Source organism: Balearica regulorum, chromosome 12 (assembly GCF_011004875.1).
Source record: "Balearica regulorum gibbericeps isolate bBalReg1 chromosome 12, bBalReg1.pri, whole genome shotgun sequence".
NCBI lineage: Eukaryota > Metazoa > Chordata > Aves > Gruiformes > Gruidae > Balearica > Balearica regulorum.
The window spans coordinates 2116055-2137717 of NC_046195.1; the positions used below are offsets into that span (position 1 = coordinate 2116055).

Genomic DNA, 21663 nt, shown 5'->3' on the forward strand with positions numbered 1-21663 from the left:
TGCGCTAGGACAAAGCATTAAGGCAACGAGAAACGTTCCTGGGTCTTGGCCTTCGTCCTTCTCCAGAGACTGATTTTTCTGGTGGGACAGAGGCACTGATTGTTTGCCGGCTTTATCCAATTAAATAAGCTGAGATAGAGCGCAGGGTTAGAGAATTGGTCTTGAAATTTTCTATTCATCACTGAAATATCCCCCCCCCCCCCCGCCCCGCCCCTTTTGGGAAAATGTAAAAAATAAAAACAACAAGGAAAAAACCAAAACCCAACCCACATTGCTTGTAATAAAACCAGAAAAAAATCCTTCCCCAAAATCTTTTCTCCAGTAAAGGGAACATAAAAGAGTTACTGGAAGCTAGACCTGTTTGTGTTTCTAAATGCCAGCTGCTTTCCAACACTTGTTGGATAACTCAGACATTTCAGCAGCTCACACTCCGTCTTTAAAAGTGCTATTTTGGTCTGCACTACAAGAAATCTTTTCAGTCCTTTTGCTCATATATTGTCATCGTACGCTTGTTTTCGGTTTGTAGCAATGCTTTTTTTGGGCAAGTGAGTAATTCTTTGTTAATTGTTGCAATATTTTGTAATTATCCTTGCAATGTGGCTTACCGGATGGCCTTTTATCGCCACCGAGCAATGGTTAACAGCGTACAGAGGCTTACGTACGCTGTGAAATTGTGAGCATCGCATGTTAAGAGCAAAACGTTGGCAGAACAGCATGTGTTCATGCTAAAAGATGTTATCATAAAATATTCAAGGAAAAAAAAAAGGTGGGAACAGGCTAATAGAAGATAAATGATGCTATGGGAGCTTTATTCTTCTGCTCTGGGCTGGTGAAATATGATGATGTATCTTGAAGTACTGAAGGGTCGGTGAGAAGGATTTCAAGGCAATGCGTGATAAGCCACCAATGAAATATTTACGCCTGAACCTTCTGTTCCCTCGTTTATTTTTCTGCAGTGTCTAAAATGAACTGAAATTTAACAGTCACGGATCGTGAGACCTTTAGGTGATTAGTACCTACCAAAGCACTGCGAGACAACTCAAGGTAGTAATTTAAACCGAGGAAGAATCACAAACGGCGAGAACAAAGATGTTAAACGTGAATTATTGCTTTATGGATATGTACGGGGGTGCCCGTCCCAAAGCACGCGTGTTCGGGAAAGCGCAGCCTGGGTACCCTCCTCTGATCTTGGTTTTTTCATTCCTGTTGATGAAGCGAAATCTCTTTGCATCGTGGCCGAGAGCACCGTGGCGGGGATGGCGCTTTGGAGATATTGTTCCTCTCTCTAGGAGAGCTGTTGGAAGAGAAGGGACTCTGCCTGCCGTGATTTGTAGCTCCTGTTGGCAGTACCTGGGAAACTTCCAAGTTTTCCGTAACGTTCGCAGATTTACTATAGGGGTTTGTAACCCTTCTGCTGGTACCAGGTGCTGCCTGCCCCAGCGTGTGCTTTCGCATCATTTGTGACATTTGCTGCGCAATAACCACCCTCTTCTTTCCTTCTCCGTGAATAAATTCTTCAAGGATCTTAGCAAAGTTGAATACTTTTCTTTTTTTTTAACGTATTTTTAAAATTTCTTTTCCTTTCGCCGCCGGCGATGGGATTTGTGGTGTGATCTCGCGCATCATCCACTTGAATGCACCAAAGGAAATCCAGCCAAAGTCGGGGGCGCATCTCATGGCCCTGGGATTGCAACTGACTCCTGCCGGCATCAACTAAACACAGCGTAAACTAAAATCGTAGACAAAAGCTTTGGCAAGGGAGAAATATGAACGTTGGACGTGGGAACTTGGGAAGCAAAACCCATTTCAGTGCAGAGCAGGAATCATTTCCAATCACTAATTTTTCCTTTTTTCTTTCAGGCCGTGACCGTACGAAACTCCATGGCTAAATCATTGTACAGCGCCCTGTTCGACTGGATAGTGTTCAGAATTAACCACGCGCTCCTCAACTCAAAGGACATGGAGGAAAACACCAAGGTAACGTCTCACCGGCTCTTCTGGCTACCCACTTGTGTTTGAAAATAGGTAACTACGGGATAAAACATTACCCAAGCTCCTAACAGCGCGTCGCTTAACATAAAGTTAACTTTTCCTCGGTTAATATTTTAGACATTGTTGTTTTAAGTGGCGTTTGCTGAGCTGGGAAGGGTGAAGCACCTCGAATAATATGTCCGCAAAGCGGCTGGGGTAAAGGTGCTTTGGGGTTTTTTTACACTTCTGACCAGCAGAAGAGCGAGACTGGGGGGAAGAAAAACGGTGGCGACAGAGAAGAGCGAAGCCGGCGCGGTGTTGGACTGCTTTCCCAAAGAATTGATGGGAGGGATGACGTGATGGGGGGGGTTATACATCCAGGCTGAAGCCGCAGCTGCCAAAAAGAGGATTGTTTTGCTAAGCGCTAACATTACGTTTGAATTATGTCGTAGGACTGCAGTTGCAGAGACTTGCAGCTTAGCCGGTCTTTTATTTAACTCCATAGAAATGCTTGCAGAGCATAATTATAGACTGGAAATAAATACATGCATATCAAATTTGGTTATATGCTTTTTCTGACGAGAAAGGCTGTTAATGTGGGTAGCATCCGGTGTGTCTTCTGACTGCACATGCTTACTCTCCCTCTGTTTAATATTTTACCAAAAATGTTGTGTCCTTTTTCTGATTTTTTTTCCAACTCGTCAAAATTTTGTCGGGACTGCCAGGAAAAAATACAAACAAACCCCAAAACCTGTTTGTGTATTTGGTGAAGCAGAAAAGGTGGATTCGTTTTGACAAGGAAATGCATCCCAAATACTAAATTTTTTTTTCAATGAGCCAATGAGTTTTAAAAAAATTAAAAATAAAAATTAATATCTGTGCCATAATATTTACATGCAAAAATCAGACTGGGAAGCTACTGCTTGCTTAGTCAGCATGTCTGTAATAGCAGCGCACAACGGTTGGTGTTTATGGGCCATTAAACTTCGGTTCCCAGCCTCATATCTCAGCAGGTAAGAGCCAGAACAGCCCAAATTCGTGCTGTTTCCCAGCATCACCGCCACGTACTAACCCTCCACTTTCTCCAGCCAAGACTCCCATACGGCGTAACCGCCTTCCTCTTGCCTGTCTTGCTACGTCATCTCACGAATTCCCAGTTCCCGGTTTTCTGACCCATACTTTTTGCCCGAAATTGCACATTGTAGCAAAAAGATCCAGGTCAGGCAGCAAGCGTTGGCAGCTGGGAGCGGCATTGCCCTTGCGCAAGAGTAAATCCGCCTTCCTTGGCAAACACCCAGGACTCAGAGCCGCAGGAACGTGCAGGATTGTCCCGGCGGTGAGATCCAGCGAGGCGGTTCTGGGCTGTACACGGGCCAAGCTTTCTGAAACAGGAAGGTAGTGCACAAAATATCAAGAAATATGTACTTCTAGAGACAGGAACGTAATTAGGTTTATCTTCAGAATCCTCTGTGAACGTTGATTGATTTTCACAGGCCCCCCCGAAATCATAAAAAAGCATGAATCCTGCCCGTTTCATGGGTAGAGAGGTTAAAGAAGAGAGTTTACGTGCATTGCACAGAGCTGCAGAGAGCAGCTTCGTTAAACATTGACTAAGGCAATTTTCTCTTGAGTTGTTTTACAGCGTCACCTCCTCGCCCCTTTTTGTAGCCCCTGACTTGAGTTCTTCCGCGCACAGAGGGAGGAGAAGTGCCTGCCTGGATCAGGCAGGGCTGGGAATAGCTGCTCCTTTGCCCTCAAGGAACAACATCGGGGTCAGCGAGCGGCCGAGGGCATCCCGGGCTCTGTGGCTGCCGCTGAGACACCAACCAGCAATTACCATCCTTCTCTGCCCCGGAGGAACCGAGCTGATGCCAACTAATTTGGTTTTTCCTACCACTTCACAATCCTTCTTGAAATCCATTTCAGCTCATGCTTGGAGAAAGCCTGGATGAAGATCTAGGTGGTTCTTAACCTCCCATATGTGGTCTTGGGGTTGGGCAGCACCAGGAAGTAACTGGAAGGTGGACTGGGAGCAGAGACATCTCTAGACCCTGGGAATAGGTCCTCACTGCAAGGCAAGGTCTCAACCCTTAGATGACAGCATCTACTTCTTTCAACGCTGGCATCTACCAGGTCCCTCCAAAAAATCTCCTAAACACATTTCCTCTCTGATTTATGAAAGAAAAATACTGTCTTGCACCTCACCACGCAATGTTGCTGACTCCCAAGTTTGCAGCGGGTGAGCAATACGCGACTCACCCTGTGGCAAATGTCCTGGCTTAATCCCAGCCCACGCTTGCCCCCGATGCTCCTCTGACTTTTAAGATAATATTTTGAAATAATCCTGCAGGTTTTGAAGGTTCGGAAGGTTGTCAGATGGTGGATTTTTTGGCAGAGGGCTTTCTGATATGACAGTTGTGTTCTGCAGAGGTAAAAAAAAGACTCAGAACCATCTGAATTCAGAGTGAATATGGGAGGAGAAGCTGATCACAAAAATGCATGTGAAAGTGTATCTCTTCGTGAGTGTAAATTTTGATTTCAGTGGTCATACACATCTGTCTTATAAAAATAGTCATGGAGAGCTTGTACAGCCTTTGCAGAAGTTGGCCTGACCAGAGCTACCATTGGCCTGGTTGTGGTAGCTTGAGGCTTTGACGTGAAGGCTGAAGGTTGCAGAAGGCAGCATCGCCCCAGGACAACCTCGTTGACCAAAACTCATGCTCAACAAAGCTGGTGGTGGACGTAATACTCCTTGGTGCAGGCTGCGTTTCCCGAGGAGGCTATTTATAGCTAATAAGCCTATTTAATTGCTGGTGGACCATGCGGTTTGGTGATAGGTGGGAAGAAGACCTAGATCCTAACAAAGACCATGCCCCAAGAGAATTTTGGATAATGGGAATGGAGCCAATTTTCATATCCCAATATGTGTGTTTATTTGATGTCAGCAGTAAGGAGAAGATCAAAAGATGAAGCTGGGTTAAAAAAAATAAACACTCCGTTGTCATTCTTCCCCTGTTTTTCAAGCAAGTGTTTGGGAGATGTAAATCAGGCCTTTGATATCCAATTTTAGTTAAATGTACAGTGAATTATTTTGGGAAAACACAGTGGGATTTGGCTTATCTTGCTTGCTGACAGGATTGGTAGCGTATTATTTCTGAACCGAGTTGTGAATAAGTTATTTGATACGGCTTGGTTTATGCTCGTAGCAGTGCTGCTGTGTGTTGGTTTTGCTCTGACTCTCCGTTTTCCTTGGTCTCTTCTCTGTCGCTTTTAGCTTCTTTTATGTTCTCACGATCCCCCACAAACTGTCTGAAATTTGACCTTTATTAATGAGGTCGGAGACTTTTCCTCTTCTTGAGAACTAGATTACTAAACCTCAGAGAGTCTCTTATTTAATTCCCCTTCCATAAATTAGGTTAAGAATTGTTAGAAGTCCGTCTCGTTGCTTAAAATGATGATATAGTGTAGAACGTGGTGGACCAAAAGGCATTTCTTCCAAGGGCTTTTTTAAAGTTTTTCCCATTTGGTTCTTGTGAATTGTCTTAGTTTCTTCTTAAATAACCCTGCTGCTGGTTTCAGATGAGGTGCTGCGTACGTGGTGATGATGGTGAATGCAAATTCGTGGCCATGAAGAAAATTCATGGTTGAATTCACAAAGATTTCATAGCCATGAAGAAAATTCAGTTAAATTTAATCAACTAGTTAATTCTTGGCTATTTGACCTGAAACAGAGGAAAAAATGCTGAACATGCAATGGGTTTAATGAGCATCTGCATTATTTTTAGATCCCAGTGTCCAAATTTGTAGCAAAACACTGCCTCTCACTGTATAAAATAGAACATAGTGTATATCATGGTGATGTAGATTAGAGTAGTCCTCTTAGATTTAGTGGTGATGGTTTTTTTATTCTTACCGTATCGGCTTTAGAATATTGTAAAAGCTAAGCTAAAAAAAAAAAAAATCAAAATAAATAAATAACTAAAAATAATTTAAAAAAATTTCCCCCAGAATTTGAAGCAAACCGATCTGTTATTGCCGAAATATGCCTCCTGGCGCAGCAATGACATCACCAGCGTGCGTTTGGGGTGACATAAATCAGCTCAAACAATCGCTATTTATCAGCGGTTTGGGAATTGGAGAGCACGGAGCTTCAAGACCGTCATTTACTGAAAGCCTGTAAGACTCATGCTCGATGTTTAAATGTCACGGCTGTGACTTTTTGTAGGAAAGCGTGAGGTCACTGTTATCATCTCAACCAAAAAGCGTTTCCGAACCCGGGGTTTGCCCAAACTTTAAAAATCCTTTTAGGCGTACGCTTTTAATTACAGGAATTTTGCTATGGGTTTGATATACTAAGTAATGTGCCGAGTGCTTGTTAATTTCAAATGTTAGTTTTGATAAAGAAATAAGATTAACATATAAACTAGACTCGGCTAATTGAGGTCTAAGTTATATTACATCTTTGCATGATTTCCTTACAGCACTAATTCAACATGTGAACTTGAAACTGGAGAATTAAACGATTTCTAAATATAAAATTCCTTCAGGTTTGGGGGTTTTTTTGTTGTTTTTGGGGTGGTTTTTTTTTTTACGTATTAGACCGCACACTTAATCCTAAAATGAGCCAGATTATGTGCTTTTGTCAGGAAGTTTAACAAAATAATTTCATTTACACACACCTCAATGGAAATAATTTTTTTTCCACCTTGCTATAAGAAATGACTCTGCACTGGTAGATTTGTGGTGCTTTATAATGGAAAAGCTGATATAACCCTTTTGCCTGGGTACAATGAGATTTTTTTTTTTTGGCCAGAAAGCAGAAAAATAGCCGTAAATTCCTAATTTTCTCATTTTTGAAAGTTTTACCAACTTAAATTCATTGACCTCTTTCTTTCGGGAACTCTGCGATGTTGAATCCTGCAACAGAGAGCAAACGACCCAATTCACCGCAGAGCTCTGCCCTAATTTCTCTGGCCTGAAACTCTGCAAAAAAACCCCAACCAACCCACATCTTAAAATTTGTATTCTGGAGGTGTTCGGGAGTTATCCACATAGTCAATGATGTCGAAAAATCCTGATTCTCCCCATGTAACAACCGTGGCAGAATTAACCATCCTCATCTCATACGTGCAGCTCGTACCTGCAGTGATTTTGTTAAATGCAGATTGATTTATTTATTTCCGTTCTGTGCATTTTACCTCTCTGAGCTTGTTTAATTTTGGGTGTCAGCGAAAACTTATAAAAAGGCAACTTCAAAATGTAATCTTTTTAATATGATTCTTTTAGAACTGAAGTAGCCTTTTTTCCCTATATATAAATGTTCTATCTTCCTTTATAAGTGTATTTACGTGTACACATTAAAATGTATTTTAGTAGCAGTTTCGACACACTGAATTAAAGAAAAAAGGAGGAGGTTTTTTATTCTCAGCTATTTCATATTAAATTAAGTTTGTGAGACCTTGAGAACTTAGTGTTCGCTCATGGAAGGGGCTTAACTACGTCCGCAGAGTATCAGCACAGCGGTTGTGAAGGCAAGTGTCAGTAATTCCATAAGGATTCTGGAAGTCTGAGCGTTCTATCCTCTAAGTCTTGTTTTTTATGTAGTGCAATAGAGTATTTTATCTAGAGTAATTTTGGGGAGCTCTTGCGGGTTGTAGGGAGAAGCTTGCACAGCGGTGGGGTGGTTGGGGTCTGATCTGGTTACGGAAGGACGATGGGAATGGAGCATCAGTGTCGTGGATGAGAAAAAGTCACTTTGTCCTGTTTCCACCATCTACTTTTTCCATGGATAATATAGATAAAATATGAGCTGCTAATTATACAAAGAGTTTAAGAAGAATTCTTACTGAAATCTATTTAAAAAAAAAAAAAGGTGAAGCAGATGCTTTCTGCTTGTTAGGCTGTTCATTTAATGAATATATCTGTCAGCAAAAAGGTTGCCACGTTTGTTGGCACAAGCAGGAGAAGGATGCTTGACCCTCGGGAAGCAGCGGTTGAGAGCGAATCCCTCTGCCAGGTTCAGTCCTTGGTCCAGCGGCTTCCCAATTTCCATTTTCTGGTCAAACGGCTGTTTCTCATGGGCGTTTTGCCAAGCGATGCAAACTTCTGGGAAGCTGGCCAAGGACCTTCAGTAGTCATGGCATGGGTAGGGGTGAGGAGGTAGAGCCTGGCCCTGGAATAGGGAGAAAAGCCTGAATGAAGGATAAAATAGTCAAAGACCTCTTGGAAAAAATTAGTTAGAGTCTTATCGTTGCGCTTATGTGCTTTTTTAATTGTGTTTTCACTTGTTCTGGTAGGTGAAGTCTGTATCGTACAAAGCTTCAACTCACAAGCCCACGGCAGCTCTGTCTGTTCCAGCTGTAGGTGGTTCTCTGGTCAGGAGTCGAGCACAGAAGAAATATTTTCCTCCCACGTTACATGGTCTGTCGAAAACGGACAAACTGCAGCGTAGAGAAACTTGCGGATAGTCTGGTTTCTATTTCTGGCAGTGGAGTCAGGCTAGTCTTAGGAAGGTAGTTCTATGAAATCCAGAGTGCAGACAAGACTCATAAAATTAAAACCAGAGTGCCTGGGAGCTCTCAGGTTCTTCTGAGGTAGAGAGGTGTTTCTCCTCCCTGCTTGAGGTTTGGTTCATTTGACCAGTGCTAATGCTTTTACCTCTCTTAATATTTTTATTTAATTAATTGTAACGTATAAACAGAGCCTGTACAAAGGCGAGGTGACTTTGGTTAGACATGGAAGCTTACCCCAGAGCGCAGTTTGCTAGCGAACAGCTGGTGGAGCTCTCTGGGCACGTGTCCTTCAACCACTTCACTCCTTTTCTGATGACAACAAGCTTGCTAGATGGGCACAATCTGAGTTTTATTTGCAAATAATTATTAATTAATGGTTTCACAGAACAGTCACATACAGGTTTGGAAGTGATGGGTTACACTTGGCGCTTGCTCGCAGGCCAGCACGCGCACGTGTGGCCAGGGGTCCACTGCCACCCTTTGCCTGGATGGCGTGAGAGGAGCAAGGTTGGTTTGGGAGGAGAGGAGAGAGAGGGCCAGGAGGTTGCAAAGCAAGCTGTGAATTCACAGTGGTGTTGGCCCCATTTTGCCAACATAAAAAACCCCTCGGTGCACCCGTGTCTCGATGACCATCTCAAGGGGTCATTGTAGGAGACCAAACAGGCTTTGGCTCTTTAATTTGGAGAAAAGGCTGGGGTGGGATACGGTTGAGGTTTACAAAATCATCCAAGTGGTGGAAAAAAGGCAATTTAGAACTGTAATTTGCTAAACCCTGCAATTTATTTTATGGATTATGGATTTAGTAAAAGAAAACACTTCCCCTATCGTGAACTTCTAGAAGTTGGCCTGAGAGGCTGCGAGGCATCATAGTGTCAATGGCTTCCAAAAAAACTTGCATGGGTACTTCTTTACACTTCTCTTGCCCATGAGCTGAAGGGAGCATGGAGGTGCCTCTGCCCCTCCCTCATCCCAAAACTGTGGGTGCTGGTAGAAAAGGGTGACGGACCATGGAAGAGCCACGCTCGCATGCCCGGTGTGGGATGTCCTACTGCCACAGCTGGAGATGTCAGGTTGGGAGAAGGGTTGGGCTGGTTCTGCTGAGCGTTTCTTGTGTCCTGGTGGCAGGGGCTGGGATAGCTGTGCAGGAACACGGGGCCCTGGGACAGCATCCATGGGAAATGAGGCTTGGTTCCCTTCCCTGCCCTGCCCAGAGAACTTCGCTCAAGGCAAACAGTGGCTGAGCCTTCAAAGGGCGCAGAAGGCAGGGAAAGCAGGCTCTCGGGTCGTTCGGTTAGAAAAGGAGCTTTTCTTTTATTTGCTGTGTTGCCTAAGTTTTTAATTATGAAGGAACCTGGCTCAGGGCGGATTTGAGCGCTCCCTTTCAGCAGCATTATTGTTTTTACATTACTTTACATCGCCCTTGGTAAGGTGAGAGAGACTCAACAATTCCAAAAATCAGTCCGTCTGGGTTACGCTTCTCAGTAGAAGACATTCATCTGATCCATCTGATATACAAAGCGGATATTTTATATTCAATGCTATTTTATTTCTGACTAGACTTATCTTCCTTCGTTGCAATGGATTATTTCCGTGGAAACCCCTGCCGTTCAGATATTCCTTTGAAAGGCTTGCAATGGGGGCGTGTTTGCTTAGACGCCTTGTATTCACCTTGTAGGCATGTTTCTGTGGACTGTCTTCACGGTGTAAGCCTTTTTTTCCCCAACTCTATCCCCACTTTTCCCCTCAAAATATAAATGCTGTCTTAGATCCAATAGAATAGCTTGGAACTGGGTTCAGGTTTCTTCAAAGATGGCAATTTGTCTATAAATTAAAAAAAAAAAACCCACCCAAACCTCTGAAAGCACTTTTCTTTTAGAAAAAGGCCATCTGTCCAGACAGTTAAAGTTACATGTTGTCTCCTTCCTCTAGGTCAAGTCTTCCAGATGGCATAATATGAACAATTCCAGGAAAAATTAAAAGTCCTGCTATTAAGTATATTTAATTCTGTTTGTATGCTTTTGATTATGTACTGTGGACAAATAATCCATTTACTTTATGTGATTTTATTCTAATCTACATTCTTACTTTTCTTGCAGACTTTATCCATTGGAGTCCTTGATATTTTTGGGTTTGAAGACTATGAAAATAATAGTTTTGAACAATTCTGCATTAATTTCGCCAACGAGCGCTTGCAGCACTACTTTAACCAACACATCTTTAAACTTGAACAGGTAGGTCTGGAAATATTTACTGTCTGATGCCAGTGAGTGTTGACATGAGTTCATGGCACCGATAAAGTTCTTTAATTGTCCCTTTAATTCTTGTACATTAAGGAGTTGTACATTCAATTATTCAAATTTAACTTCTAATTTACCGTATGACTTACTGCTACCTGTAAAATAAAAACCAGCTGGTTTTAAATAAACATTTTGGGATACAAGTATCCTCAAACATCATGAGGACCTTAACCACTGCTCTTTTGTCTCTTTGATGAGCCCAGAGGGCTCATCCATGAGCAGTTTCTTTCTTGTCTTTGTCTGGACTCGCTGCTATGTCATTTAATATCACATAAAAGTTCTTTTTCGGCACCTGCTGAAAACGCCACCCCAATCTTCTGGTGATTTTTTTTTTTTTTACTTTCCAGTGTTAATCTGTGTGGAGGGAGGGGAAATGTCATGTCTGTACATGTTCTGCAAGGTCAGCCTTGAGATCCTGATGACCTCCCGTAGCCATGGCAGATTAGGAAAGGTTGAACTTTAAGCTTTGCTTTAGGTTTGTTAAGACTGGGTGTTGCTTTCCAGCCTCAAATTAATGTGCTGTAAGAGAGATAACAAAAATACAGGCCATAATTTAGCAGGTAACATGGCATAGTCTGTTAATTAGGATGGGAGAAGGCTTCTCCAAACATCATTTGTTATCTAACAACAAGCAGGAGAAGAAAACTGCTAAAGTACGTGGTGTTTCATTGATGCACAACATATAATTGGGCTGTATAATATAGTAAATACATTACAGGCCTTCAAAATGCTCTTTTTTTTTTCAATGTCAGTCCGCATGTCCTCCCTTCAGGTGAAATTCTTCTTTGGGTGACATCAAGGGAAATCCTCCTTATCATTAGTTTCGGTAGAGCTAGGATTTGATGAGCTGCGCTCTGCGGCCTGAGTCCAGCTGAGATCAGAGCGTTAAACCAACCCTTCCCAGAAACCCTGATAGTTTGGTTTGATTTTCTTTTTTTTTTTTTTTTTTTTCCTTTTTGCGTTATAAAAGATCTGCAAAGTCAGAAAGAGAAATCTGCTTGAATATAAGGATGGTCAAAAATAAACAATATAGCCCTGAATGGATCATTTGAGGGATGTGTGCTCTAGAGTTTGAACCTTCTCTGTTAGCGCTCCCTTTGTTTTTTTGGTCAAGAAGGTGGAGCAGAGCTACTTAAACCCATTTTATTCCAGTTTTGTAACTGGTCTTTGTATGCCGATGCACCCTGCTCAATAGATGCTCCAAGAAGTTCATGGGAAAACCTGACTGTATTTCTTGGCAGAGGTCAATTTTGCCATTATCCCCCATAAAAAGGCAAGCTAAAAGACTATTGCAAAGCCAATATGGTTATTTTTTTTTCTATAAAGGTAACTGATATGCTTTCTAGAAGAGACTTGGGGAGGTAGGACCCTTCCGGAAGGCTAGAGGTGATACCTCGGTGAGGTGGGATTTCGGGACACTTGGGTTTCGGCAGCTTCTGCCGGCTTCGCAGGAGCGAGCCGAGATGCCGGCATCCATAAGGGAATTCCCATGCTTGGGCTGGGAATTCTTAGCAGGACAGTGCTCCTCCCGAGCCCGGGGTATATGCAGAGCTCCTGATTGCAGCAATCTGTAAGTCTCCTTGGACCGGCTTATAATCAGTGACCTAATTAGCTTTCTCCTATAAATCTGTCAAGCACATGGAGTCATTAAAGTCAGTTTTTGCTATATGGATGAGAGGAGCGGTTGCGGAGGCATCCGATTGCAAAGGACTCGTTCCGATTCTTAATGCTGGAGCACTGCAAGCTCTGCTGGTGGAAAATACGGTCATCTCTACATAGTTTGCTTTCTATAAATATAAATAAGCTGTACAGCTGCATGAGCGCTAATTCTTGGGCGAATTATTTGTATGGTTTAATCATTTACTTTTCCTCCTCTTGGAGTTACGTGCTGCATGCGGAGGACTGGATTTGATGGGCAGAACGCTTGATGATACGTATTCAGATTTTGGGTCTTCAGAATATCTTTCTTTCCTAGCTGGCCCAAAGATTAATGATAGCTGCCAGTCTACAGAAGAAGAGCAGGTAGTTAATATTGTGTTTCAAGACCACAAAACAGTTTTATTACTTTGAATTGTGAATTTATGTCAGATATTTGCGGCTTTACAAGGGTTTATTTGTAGTCTTGATGGCTGAAGAACAAGTCGGTTATTGGTGATGGATGCCTGAAGTGGAGGGGTCCTCCTCTGCAGCCAGAGCTAGGCTTTTTGTGTCTCCAAAGCTTGCAGGAGGCTGAAGACAGATTGCTGACATATTTGGATGCTTCTGCTAAAAGAAATAACAAATTTAAGTATTCGCTAAGGATTTTTTTTTTAAATCGTAATAGAATTTGTGAGCAAGAATGGTATTTAGCCATGATGTAATTGTTGCTGATGTTATGGAAACCAAAATACCTACCACAAAGTCATCTAACAGAAGCATGGGATTATTTTAACCTTTCTTTTTTTTTTTCCTCTTGGTGAAATCTAATACAATGCGCCTTGCGAATCTTTTTTTAAACCTTCTGTCTGAAGACAACGCTATTTCCAGCGGTTTGCAAACAACCGGCTGAGGCATCCTCGGGCAGTCTGGCTTCAACCTGATGCCTCCTATAAAATACAGCTGTTGTCGTGCTGCGTGCCGAGAGTCTGCAAAGATCTTTGCAATAGCAACCTCCTCTCTTTGAGCCAACCATAAGAATAAGGATAATGCATCTCTGCCCGCTGTTTGTAGTAAAATAGAAGGCAAAAAAATGTAGGAGAAGGCAAAAAAAAGGTAAATGTTAGAGTTCTGCTTTAGATAAAGGCAGTGATTGATGTTTCTCTACCACTTTTTCTTTTCAATCAACTGTTCTGGATTGCTAAGGAAAATTCAGTGATGATTTGTGATGCATGAGGATAGGCTGTAACAGATGATGGAAGAGTACATGAGACACAAACCCTAACCAGGCAGTGGAGCCCAGGCTTATAAATCCTTGTCTATCTCAATAGGCAAACTCCTGGGATCAGACCGATAACGATCTATTTATCAATCCAGAAAGGCTGCTATTGCAGGAATCGTAAATTAAATACACCCTGACCCATTACGTAGCGAGGGTGGTTTTCTCCTCCCCGTTCATCTGGGTGGAGGTTGGATGAGGGGCTGTAGCTGGTGGCTGTATCCGCTGCCTGATGTGGTGCTTGCTCTGCACGGCTGGAGGATGGAGTGTCCTTCACCAAGCTCCAAGCAAAGTGCAGGCACGCTTAACTCTTCCATGCAGCGCGGTCTCATCCCTCCCTGGGGCTGGTGACTTCAGGCGAGACATCCCCATAGCTCTCGGACTCGTTAGGTGCTATCGGAGTATCACACCTCGGTGGCGGTTCTCTGTTCCCCGGCTTTGCTCCATCTCCGCGTCCTCCTCTGCAGAGTGGATAAGCCCAGAGCTGCTGTGATGTTCAGATAACACCCAGGTGCTTCTGGGAGAGGAGAATAGCATTTCTGCATTGCAGCCTGCCTATTTTTTTTGTTGTGATTTTTGTTGGGTTGTTTTTTTTTTCAATTTAGGGCATTGCATGAAATAATTGCTGTGTATGAAGATGTGGTTTGGAGGTCACCACTAATGTAACACCCATGATATGAGTTTACTCCAAGTTCCCAGATCTTTGGCAATTTGAGGACCGGGAATACAAGTTTTTATCTCTTTATGTGTCCCATTCTTCAAACTTTGTCATCTTTGGCCTTACCGATCTTTCCCCATCCTTGCTCAGGCTTGTCCGACACTCGGCTTTTTGGTTAACCCCATGCTGCTCTCCCTATTTTCAGCCGATGCTTTGCAAAGGTTGAGAAGCTTTCCATCCCACAGGCATTGCTGCCAGAAGTTCTTTTCTACCCCATTTTCCACCTTTTCTTTACTCGCCAAACCTCAATTTCAAGGACATCCTTTTATTGTTTAAAAAAAAATTGATGAATAACCAAGGCTGAGACTGAAAAAAACAATATTCTGTGGAGTGCGATCAACTGGCATAAGTCCAGTTGTTGAGCAAAGTCTATTTTTTGGTGTTATCCCTGGTGAGCTTGATGTCCCAGCCAGTAAACCTCAACCTCCTCACGCAGAAAAACTTAATTTCATAAAGATAACGTGTCCTATGAAAGGTCTGCTCAGCCATCGAAAGCTCCGTAAATATGTAGGTCTATAGGTTTTACTGGTCCGGTGTAATAGGTGGAGAAATCTGAGAGTCTGGACTAAATCATCGATGTTACAACAATTTGTTCATCGCAGTGGGAGTGAATTAATTAAAAAAAGCATCGATTTGTCACGGGACGTGGTGATGGGTGGTTTATTTAGTCTCTGAAATGGCTGCGATGCCTGCAATATTTTAAAGTATTTTGGATATGCTTCTCACGCCATGCTGCTCTGTCTCCTACCAGCCTTCCATGTCATTTAGAGAACATAAAATATGAAAATTAACAATAAATACATTAAAAAAATTTAAAATGAAAAAGGGTCTTTCTCCTACTGCTTGGAGCACTTTTTCCTTTCCTTCCAGTAAGAGGGGTTTTTTTTCTAGCTCATCACTCTGGTTAGGCATGAACATCTCTTTATCACCTCTGAAGACAAAAGCCAACCATCAGAAGTCAACCGTTGAGGTCTGGGAGGCTCGGTTCAAATTTCTGTTGTCGTTGGAGGTGGAAGAGTGGGCGCGCTCCGAAAAATGCTGCCATCAGCTGTGCGCCATATGACAGGCAGAGAAATAACAAGCCGTGCAATTTCTTGATTTATTATCTGGCAATATGCCATTGTATGTAACTCATATTTTTTTTTAAAAAAGGGTGCTTAGAGTACATAACTCATATTAAAAAAAAAAAAAAAAAGGGTGCTTAGAGTTGTTTAAACATTATCGCTAGGATGGGAAGATTTCAAACTGCAGGATTGTTGAAACACCACACGACTCTGGTTGTCATCGGTCCCCCAAAATGTTGACTTGGGTCATTCCCCTCCCTGGGGAATGGCTCCGGAGGGGCTTCGTTTGCCACCCCATTGTTCCTCAGTTTCTCCAGGTGATGAACCTTCACAATATATAGTATATAAAATAAGATATATAGAATATATTCTATTATTTGTGTATATATACTATAATATCATAGAATAGTTTGAGTTGGAAGGGACCTTAAAGGTCATCTCATTCCAACCCCCCTTGCAATATATATAAAATAAAAAGTATGAAACTCCAGAAGTAGCATTCTTAAATCTGCGTAGTGGCATCCTAGGTAGGCAAATTAGAAAGCATCCTTCAAATATCATTAAAAAATACTCTAGAAAGCTCTGCTGGTGGGATGTGCTGGTGTAAAAGACTCGGAGATTTTCTGCATCTTTTCTACGTTAGAATTAGCTATCCATAAGAAACAAGTTTGGGTTGCTTTGGGTTTGTTTTTTTCTTTTTTATTAGATTCCCTGACCTTTACTTAAAGCCCGGTGCAGAGTAGTACTGTATCTGTGAAGCCCAGCTTTTGTGAAAATACTGTAATTTTGGTTGATGGTGTAAAACTCAAGATAAACACACCAAGAGCTCCTATTTGCAGGTGGAGGAATGTGTAATTTTAAAGGTTCGAGTGCGTATTTTGATTAGATGAGAGAGAAAAGCAGAATTGATTTGGGAGATGGACAACAGGACTAAGCTGAGGGGTTTTTTGGGGGGTTTTTTGTTCGTTTTCTTTTTTAAATTAAAAACCCGTGATTGCGCTAGAGAAGAATTATTCAGGTAAAAAGCTGGTGAGCTGAACGGACAGGTTGAACGTGCGGATGTCACCACTGATGCCTGGACAGTTGGTTTGACACAGTAACAAGATTTTATAGGGCTAGCACAGGACAATTATAAATATATATATATATATAAAAAAAATAGGGAGTACTGTAAGTGTGAATGAATGAGAGAGGAAAGAGGAGCGAGTGTATTTATTGACACAAGTTTGGAAGGGGAAGAAGACGTTTAGCCTGGAGGACCAGTCTGGTGTTGACCATGACCAGTTTGGTGTTGACCACTGTGGAGGTCCTCTTCACATTTCCTAAGCCTGATAGGACTGCATTGACATATTTATTCATTCATTCATTCATTCATTTATTTATTTTCCTCTCTAATTTAGAAAGGAAGAAATTAAAGAAATTAATCTGGCAGGAGATCACACAGCATCTTTAGGCTCACGCTCCTCCTGGCTGGTGTAAGGGCGGGTTGGGAAGACGGACGCTCCTGCGAAGGGAGCGAACGGGACGGCAGCAAGCTGCGTTTTGCCAGCTGAATCACGCAAAACCAATTTTCCCCATTTTGCGAGCAAAATAGAATTTACGACTGGAACTTGCTGTTGCCGCTGAAACGTAGGGAGCTGATTCGTGCGTGAAACCCTGGGCTGAACCTACTATTTGAAATCCCTTTCTCTAATAATGGACAGTCCAAATCACAATAAATTAAAATCTCAGGCTGCGTACGTAAAGCAAACACAAGGTTGTCAGCGGCCAAAGGGTCAACCTCAAAATAAAGCCAAATTCACTTGCCGTTTGCTGAGGGGCTCTGGAAACGGTCACCTCGAAGGAGAAGACCATCTCAAGGAGCACCTTTGCTTCAAAACCTGCTGCCAACGCGCTGTAAGTGGTTTGCAGCTTAAAACGGGCGGCGGAAGAAATGCAAGAGACGGCTGTTTATCAGAACGCCCGCATTGCCAGACGTTATCGTTAAAATAGAGCAGCTTATAATATAACCTGTTTATAGATTGTATATTTATAGAGCATGCGGATACGTATTTATATATACTGCGTCTGTGGGCGCGTTATTAAAAATCAGATATTATTTCTACATATTTATATGTAGACAATTTTTATTCTTATTTTTTTTATATATATACATGGCTGCATGTATAAATTCCTCTTCTACTTATATTGAGAACAAACATAAAAATCCTTGTTCAGAAATGAAAGCGTCAACATCTTCTTCTGGAGGGATGTCGGGAACTCGAAGCATCCGTGTCGTCTGCAGCACATAAGCGCCGGCACTAAACCAGACGTTGGTCTCGTTCATTCAGAAACTCTCTAATAATAAGGTTTTCCCATCTAGAGGAATTGTCATATCGAGCTCCTTTTAATTATCAAATTACGCCGGGATGATTGTGCTGGGGCTGGCTCGCGATGCCCGCCTGCATTTGCCGAACGAGCAATTAATTCTTCCACGGGAAGGATTAATTCCTGGGTGGATGGATCCTGCATGGATCTCTCGTGATTGGAGAGATTTTCCCACGCCTTTCTGTTGTTTCCAGCCTTGGAAAAGCTTTCCCAAGCTCCCCAAGATCGATTTTAGGATACATATGTATACGGACATCACAAAATGTAGCTCCTTTAATTTATCATATAACAATGACCTGTTTTAAGGTGGTTTTTAAACCATTAAATATTATGTTCTTTCCTGGAAGGTTTTCAATATAGTTTGCAAAATATGGCTTCGTTTCTCATTTTTGAGCTGAGCTTTTTGAGACGTTATTCGCATTTTCTTGCCCATCAGCATCTGCAAGGTTGACGGTACCTCGTTACTGGGTAAGCAATCAAGAGAGAAACAATTTACGTGCTGGGCTTTAGCCGCTCTAAGCTTCCGTCTGCAAAGGTTTATATTTTTTGTGGGTGTCAAATTACTTGTACTATTTTTTTAAAGAATATCTTGGGATTATTTGAAGCTGAGGAAGTCACCTAGGAGTGGAGAGAGACGCCGAAGGGGGTTTAATTCCTAGTTTCTCGCTTCGCAAATGCCGCCTGAAGCTGAAGCAGGCGGCGTTAGAGTCGAGAAGAGAGGAATCTCACACCCTTCTGTTTCATCGTGAATTTTCAGGCAAAATATATACATTTAGACATCCAAAAGTATCTGCCTATCGGTCGCGTCAGAGCGTATGGCTCTGGATTATGCGAGGTTTTACGACAGGAATACGATGGGAAGCGTTGCCACGTGGAGCTACGCTGGAAAAAGGGATTTTTTTCAGTTGATTTCCCACTTTGTTTGGGGAATTTTCATCGTATAAACAAGATTTTCTTATGCCTCGGTAACGAAAGGGGAGAGAGCATCATCCCTGTCTTTGGGTTTTTAAATAGTATTTTTTGGGGCCGATTCTCAATTGTCACTGCAACTAATGACACCGTCCCTCCGGTGTAAGACGTCTGCCTCCTGGGCACTGAAATGCTGAGATATTTTCGTGGCTCTTGGCTTGGAGGCTGGCGGCCAGATGCCCAACACCCTGCAGACCTCTTTAAATCACGGCAAATTTTGTACCTTTGATATCCCATGATAAAGCAACAAATTGAATCTATTGTGGAAAAAACCCCACGTCTTTATATTCAGGCCTGATTTTTCACTGCCTTTTGATTTGAATTTACTCATCCCTCCGTTTTGTGCTTTAAGACAGATGGGAAACTTAGTACGGTTTTTATTTTGTATTTTTATCACGCCTCTTCTGTTTCATTTCATCTCTGGGATTCCGTGCTGCTCTTCTCTTAAGTTTTTCAAGCTCCTGATCACTCCCTCTTAATTTTACCATATGATTTTGGGGAGCAGTAGGACAATACTCTAGATAAGTGTGAGCTTAAAAATCATATTTAATGCTTTCTTCTCTAATTATGCTTTTTAGCATTGGATTTTGCTTACTGTTGACCGTGGCTGGATGTGGAGCAATTCATAACAGAGCAGGTGTGGATGCGTGGAGATGTTTTCCAGCGCCTCCAAGATGCTGTTGGGTATTTTCTCCCCCTCGATATATAAACCTTTAATTGAACTGCGGATTAGAGCCCGTTTCTTTTTTGGCTTAGCATCGAAATAAAATCCCGATAAGAGAACTCATCCAACGCTCTCGTAAAGATAATGGCACTTGTTTCTCTACACTTCGAACTATAAAATGACGCGTGTTTTCGGTGCGAGGCAGTAAGGTTTCTGTCAAGCCTTGTGTCCCAGTTGGGAAGGTTTTCCTGATGCTCAGCACGTGTATTTTAATCTTAAATTCATTATTCCGCGTGGCATGAGCAGTGTTTGTACTCTGGGGGCAGTATTAGGCAGGCGGGGTTTCTCTTTAGTAGCACTTAGCTATCTTTACTAGAATTCCATTAATTTTCCTATATAAAGATGTTGGATATTCTGCCAGATTCTGTTTATTCAGTACCCCAAATTTTACATGTTAATATGCCTCAGATAATGTGGTGTGATACTCAGTAGAGATTTACCTTCAGATCCTGAGTATATGCGTTTCAAAGTCACATGTTACGGTCCTTTTTTCGTGATCTTTAGGGTCTTTTTTTTTTTTTTTTTTTTTTTTTTTTTTTTTATGTGTTTCATGTCATAGCATTCAGGTCTATCTCAGCATTTTAAGCTCTACAAAAACCCAGCAGCTGCAAACAAGAAAAACTCAAACCAATACTGCCTTTTCTTATGAGCCACCTCCCTGCTTAGCCTCATCATTCTAAATATTGAATGCAGTGATGAAATACGTACATAGATGTGGGGTTTTTTCCCCTAAAGAGAGGCGAGATGAAGTCACTAACCCCCCTTTTCTCCCGAGCTTCAGCTGAGTCAGAGAGGCCAAATCCACGTGATGCAATTTTGCTGACCTGGCTGTTGCAGCGAGCGCCCCGACGCGGCTACGGCAACGCAACCCTGCTCTGATTTGAATGACGGCATTTGAGAAGGAGTTGGGCTCGCGCCAGCAAAAACGGGTCCCTTCGGTGACGTGCGGCGCCAGTGTTGACGTCCTGCCAACGTCATCGTGGTCGGGGCAGCAGAATTGCTTCTAGATGCACAATTGGGAAGCGTTAATCTACTCGTGGTGGCTACGCAGGTCCCCTGGAGAGCAGTCAGTAGCATCTCACCCAATAATTAAATGAAAATATGGAGCTGCTGGGCTCTAAAAAAATCCCTGAATGTCTTTTTTGGGTTCTTTGCTCAATTCCTTTTGCTGAGTTTGGGAGCTCAGTGCTCTCCTCTCCAGCAACCTTGCATCGCTCCACCTTCCAGCAGACCAGGTTTCAGCTACCCAAGGATGGGAGGAGTAAATCCGTACATTTTTGTTGGGAGTGAGGATGCCAAAAAAAATTAGGATTCTCTGGACTTTATTGCGTTAGAAACTTTTGCAGATAGCGGTCACGTCAACGGTTTGGTTCTTGATGTAAAGGTGGTCTTCTAGAAACAGGACGTTTGAATTTGCCCCTAAATATAACTTAAAGTCAAGGTATGAATTTAAGCTGATTTTTAATTAACCTCCAGCTAATTTGGACTTGATGATCTCCAAGGTCTTTTCCAATCAAAACCATTCTATGTTTGAGGATTTATTTTTTTTTGAATGGGCTGTAAGTCTTTCGTATTGTCTTCATGTTGACCGCATGTTTGTTAAATGAAAACCTCATGTTCTTTGGATCTAATTCCTTAATATTCAAGTTCTCTGCAAGGACCCTGCATCCATCGAAGGGCGGCAGAGACTTTATTGTCCTATTCCAAAGTGAAGAAATATTTGGAGGTAACTTTTCAAGGATATCTCCTGAATTCTGCAGAAAGACAGTCATTAGAAGATGAATATAGAAATCATACCAAAGATTGATAACTGAAACTTAATTAACATGTAGATACGGACAGCGATGATTTTACCCTAATCATTTACTGCACAGTTTGCACAGTGTTTTGCAGACCAGCAAACACCCAAGGAATTACATCGGTCAATCACAAAGCCATAGTTATTTCTCCTGGGTTGTGATTCTTTCTGAAGACAACCAAACCGATAAGTGGAAAAATGCTAGGAAAAAAGAAATAAGGGGAATTTTTTTCCACTTAAGCTTTGGAGCAATTGCTCTGGCATAGTTTCTGCTGCTGCGTACGGTCCTGTCTTGAAATGAGAGCGTGTATCTGAGCTTTTGTGGAAAA

General features: G+C 42.2%; 1 protein-coding gene across 5 annotated transcripts in view; it reads left to right on the plus strand.

Annotated features, from left to right (window-relative positions):
• MYO9A (myosin IXA) overlaps nucleotides 1-21663 on the plus strand; it is a 181436-nt gene that overhangs the window by 107143 nt on the left and 52630 nt on the right. For all 5 annotated transcript variants that reach the window (XM_075764813.1, XM_075764809.1, XM_075764810.1 and 2 more), the window contains 2 exons: nucleotides 1861-1977; nucleotides 10580-10714. In XM_075764813.1, coding sequence (XP_075620928.1) covers nucleotides 1861-1977; nucleotides 10580-10714 — 252 coding nt within the window. The remainder of the gene's footprint in view (nucleotides 1-1860; nucleotides 1978-10579; nucleotides 10715-21663) is intronic.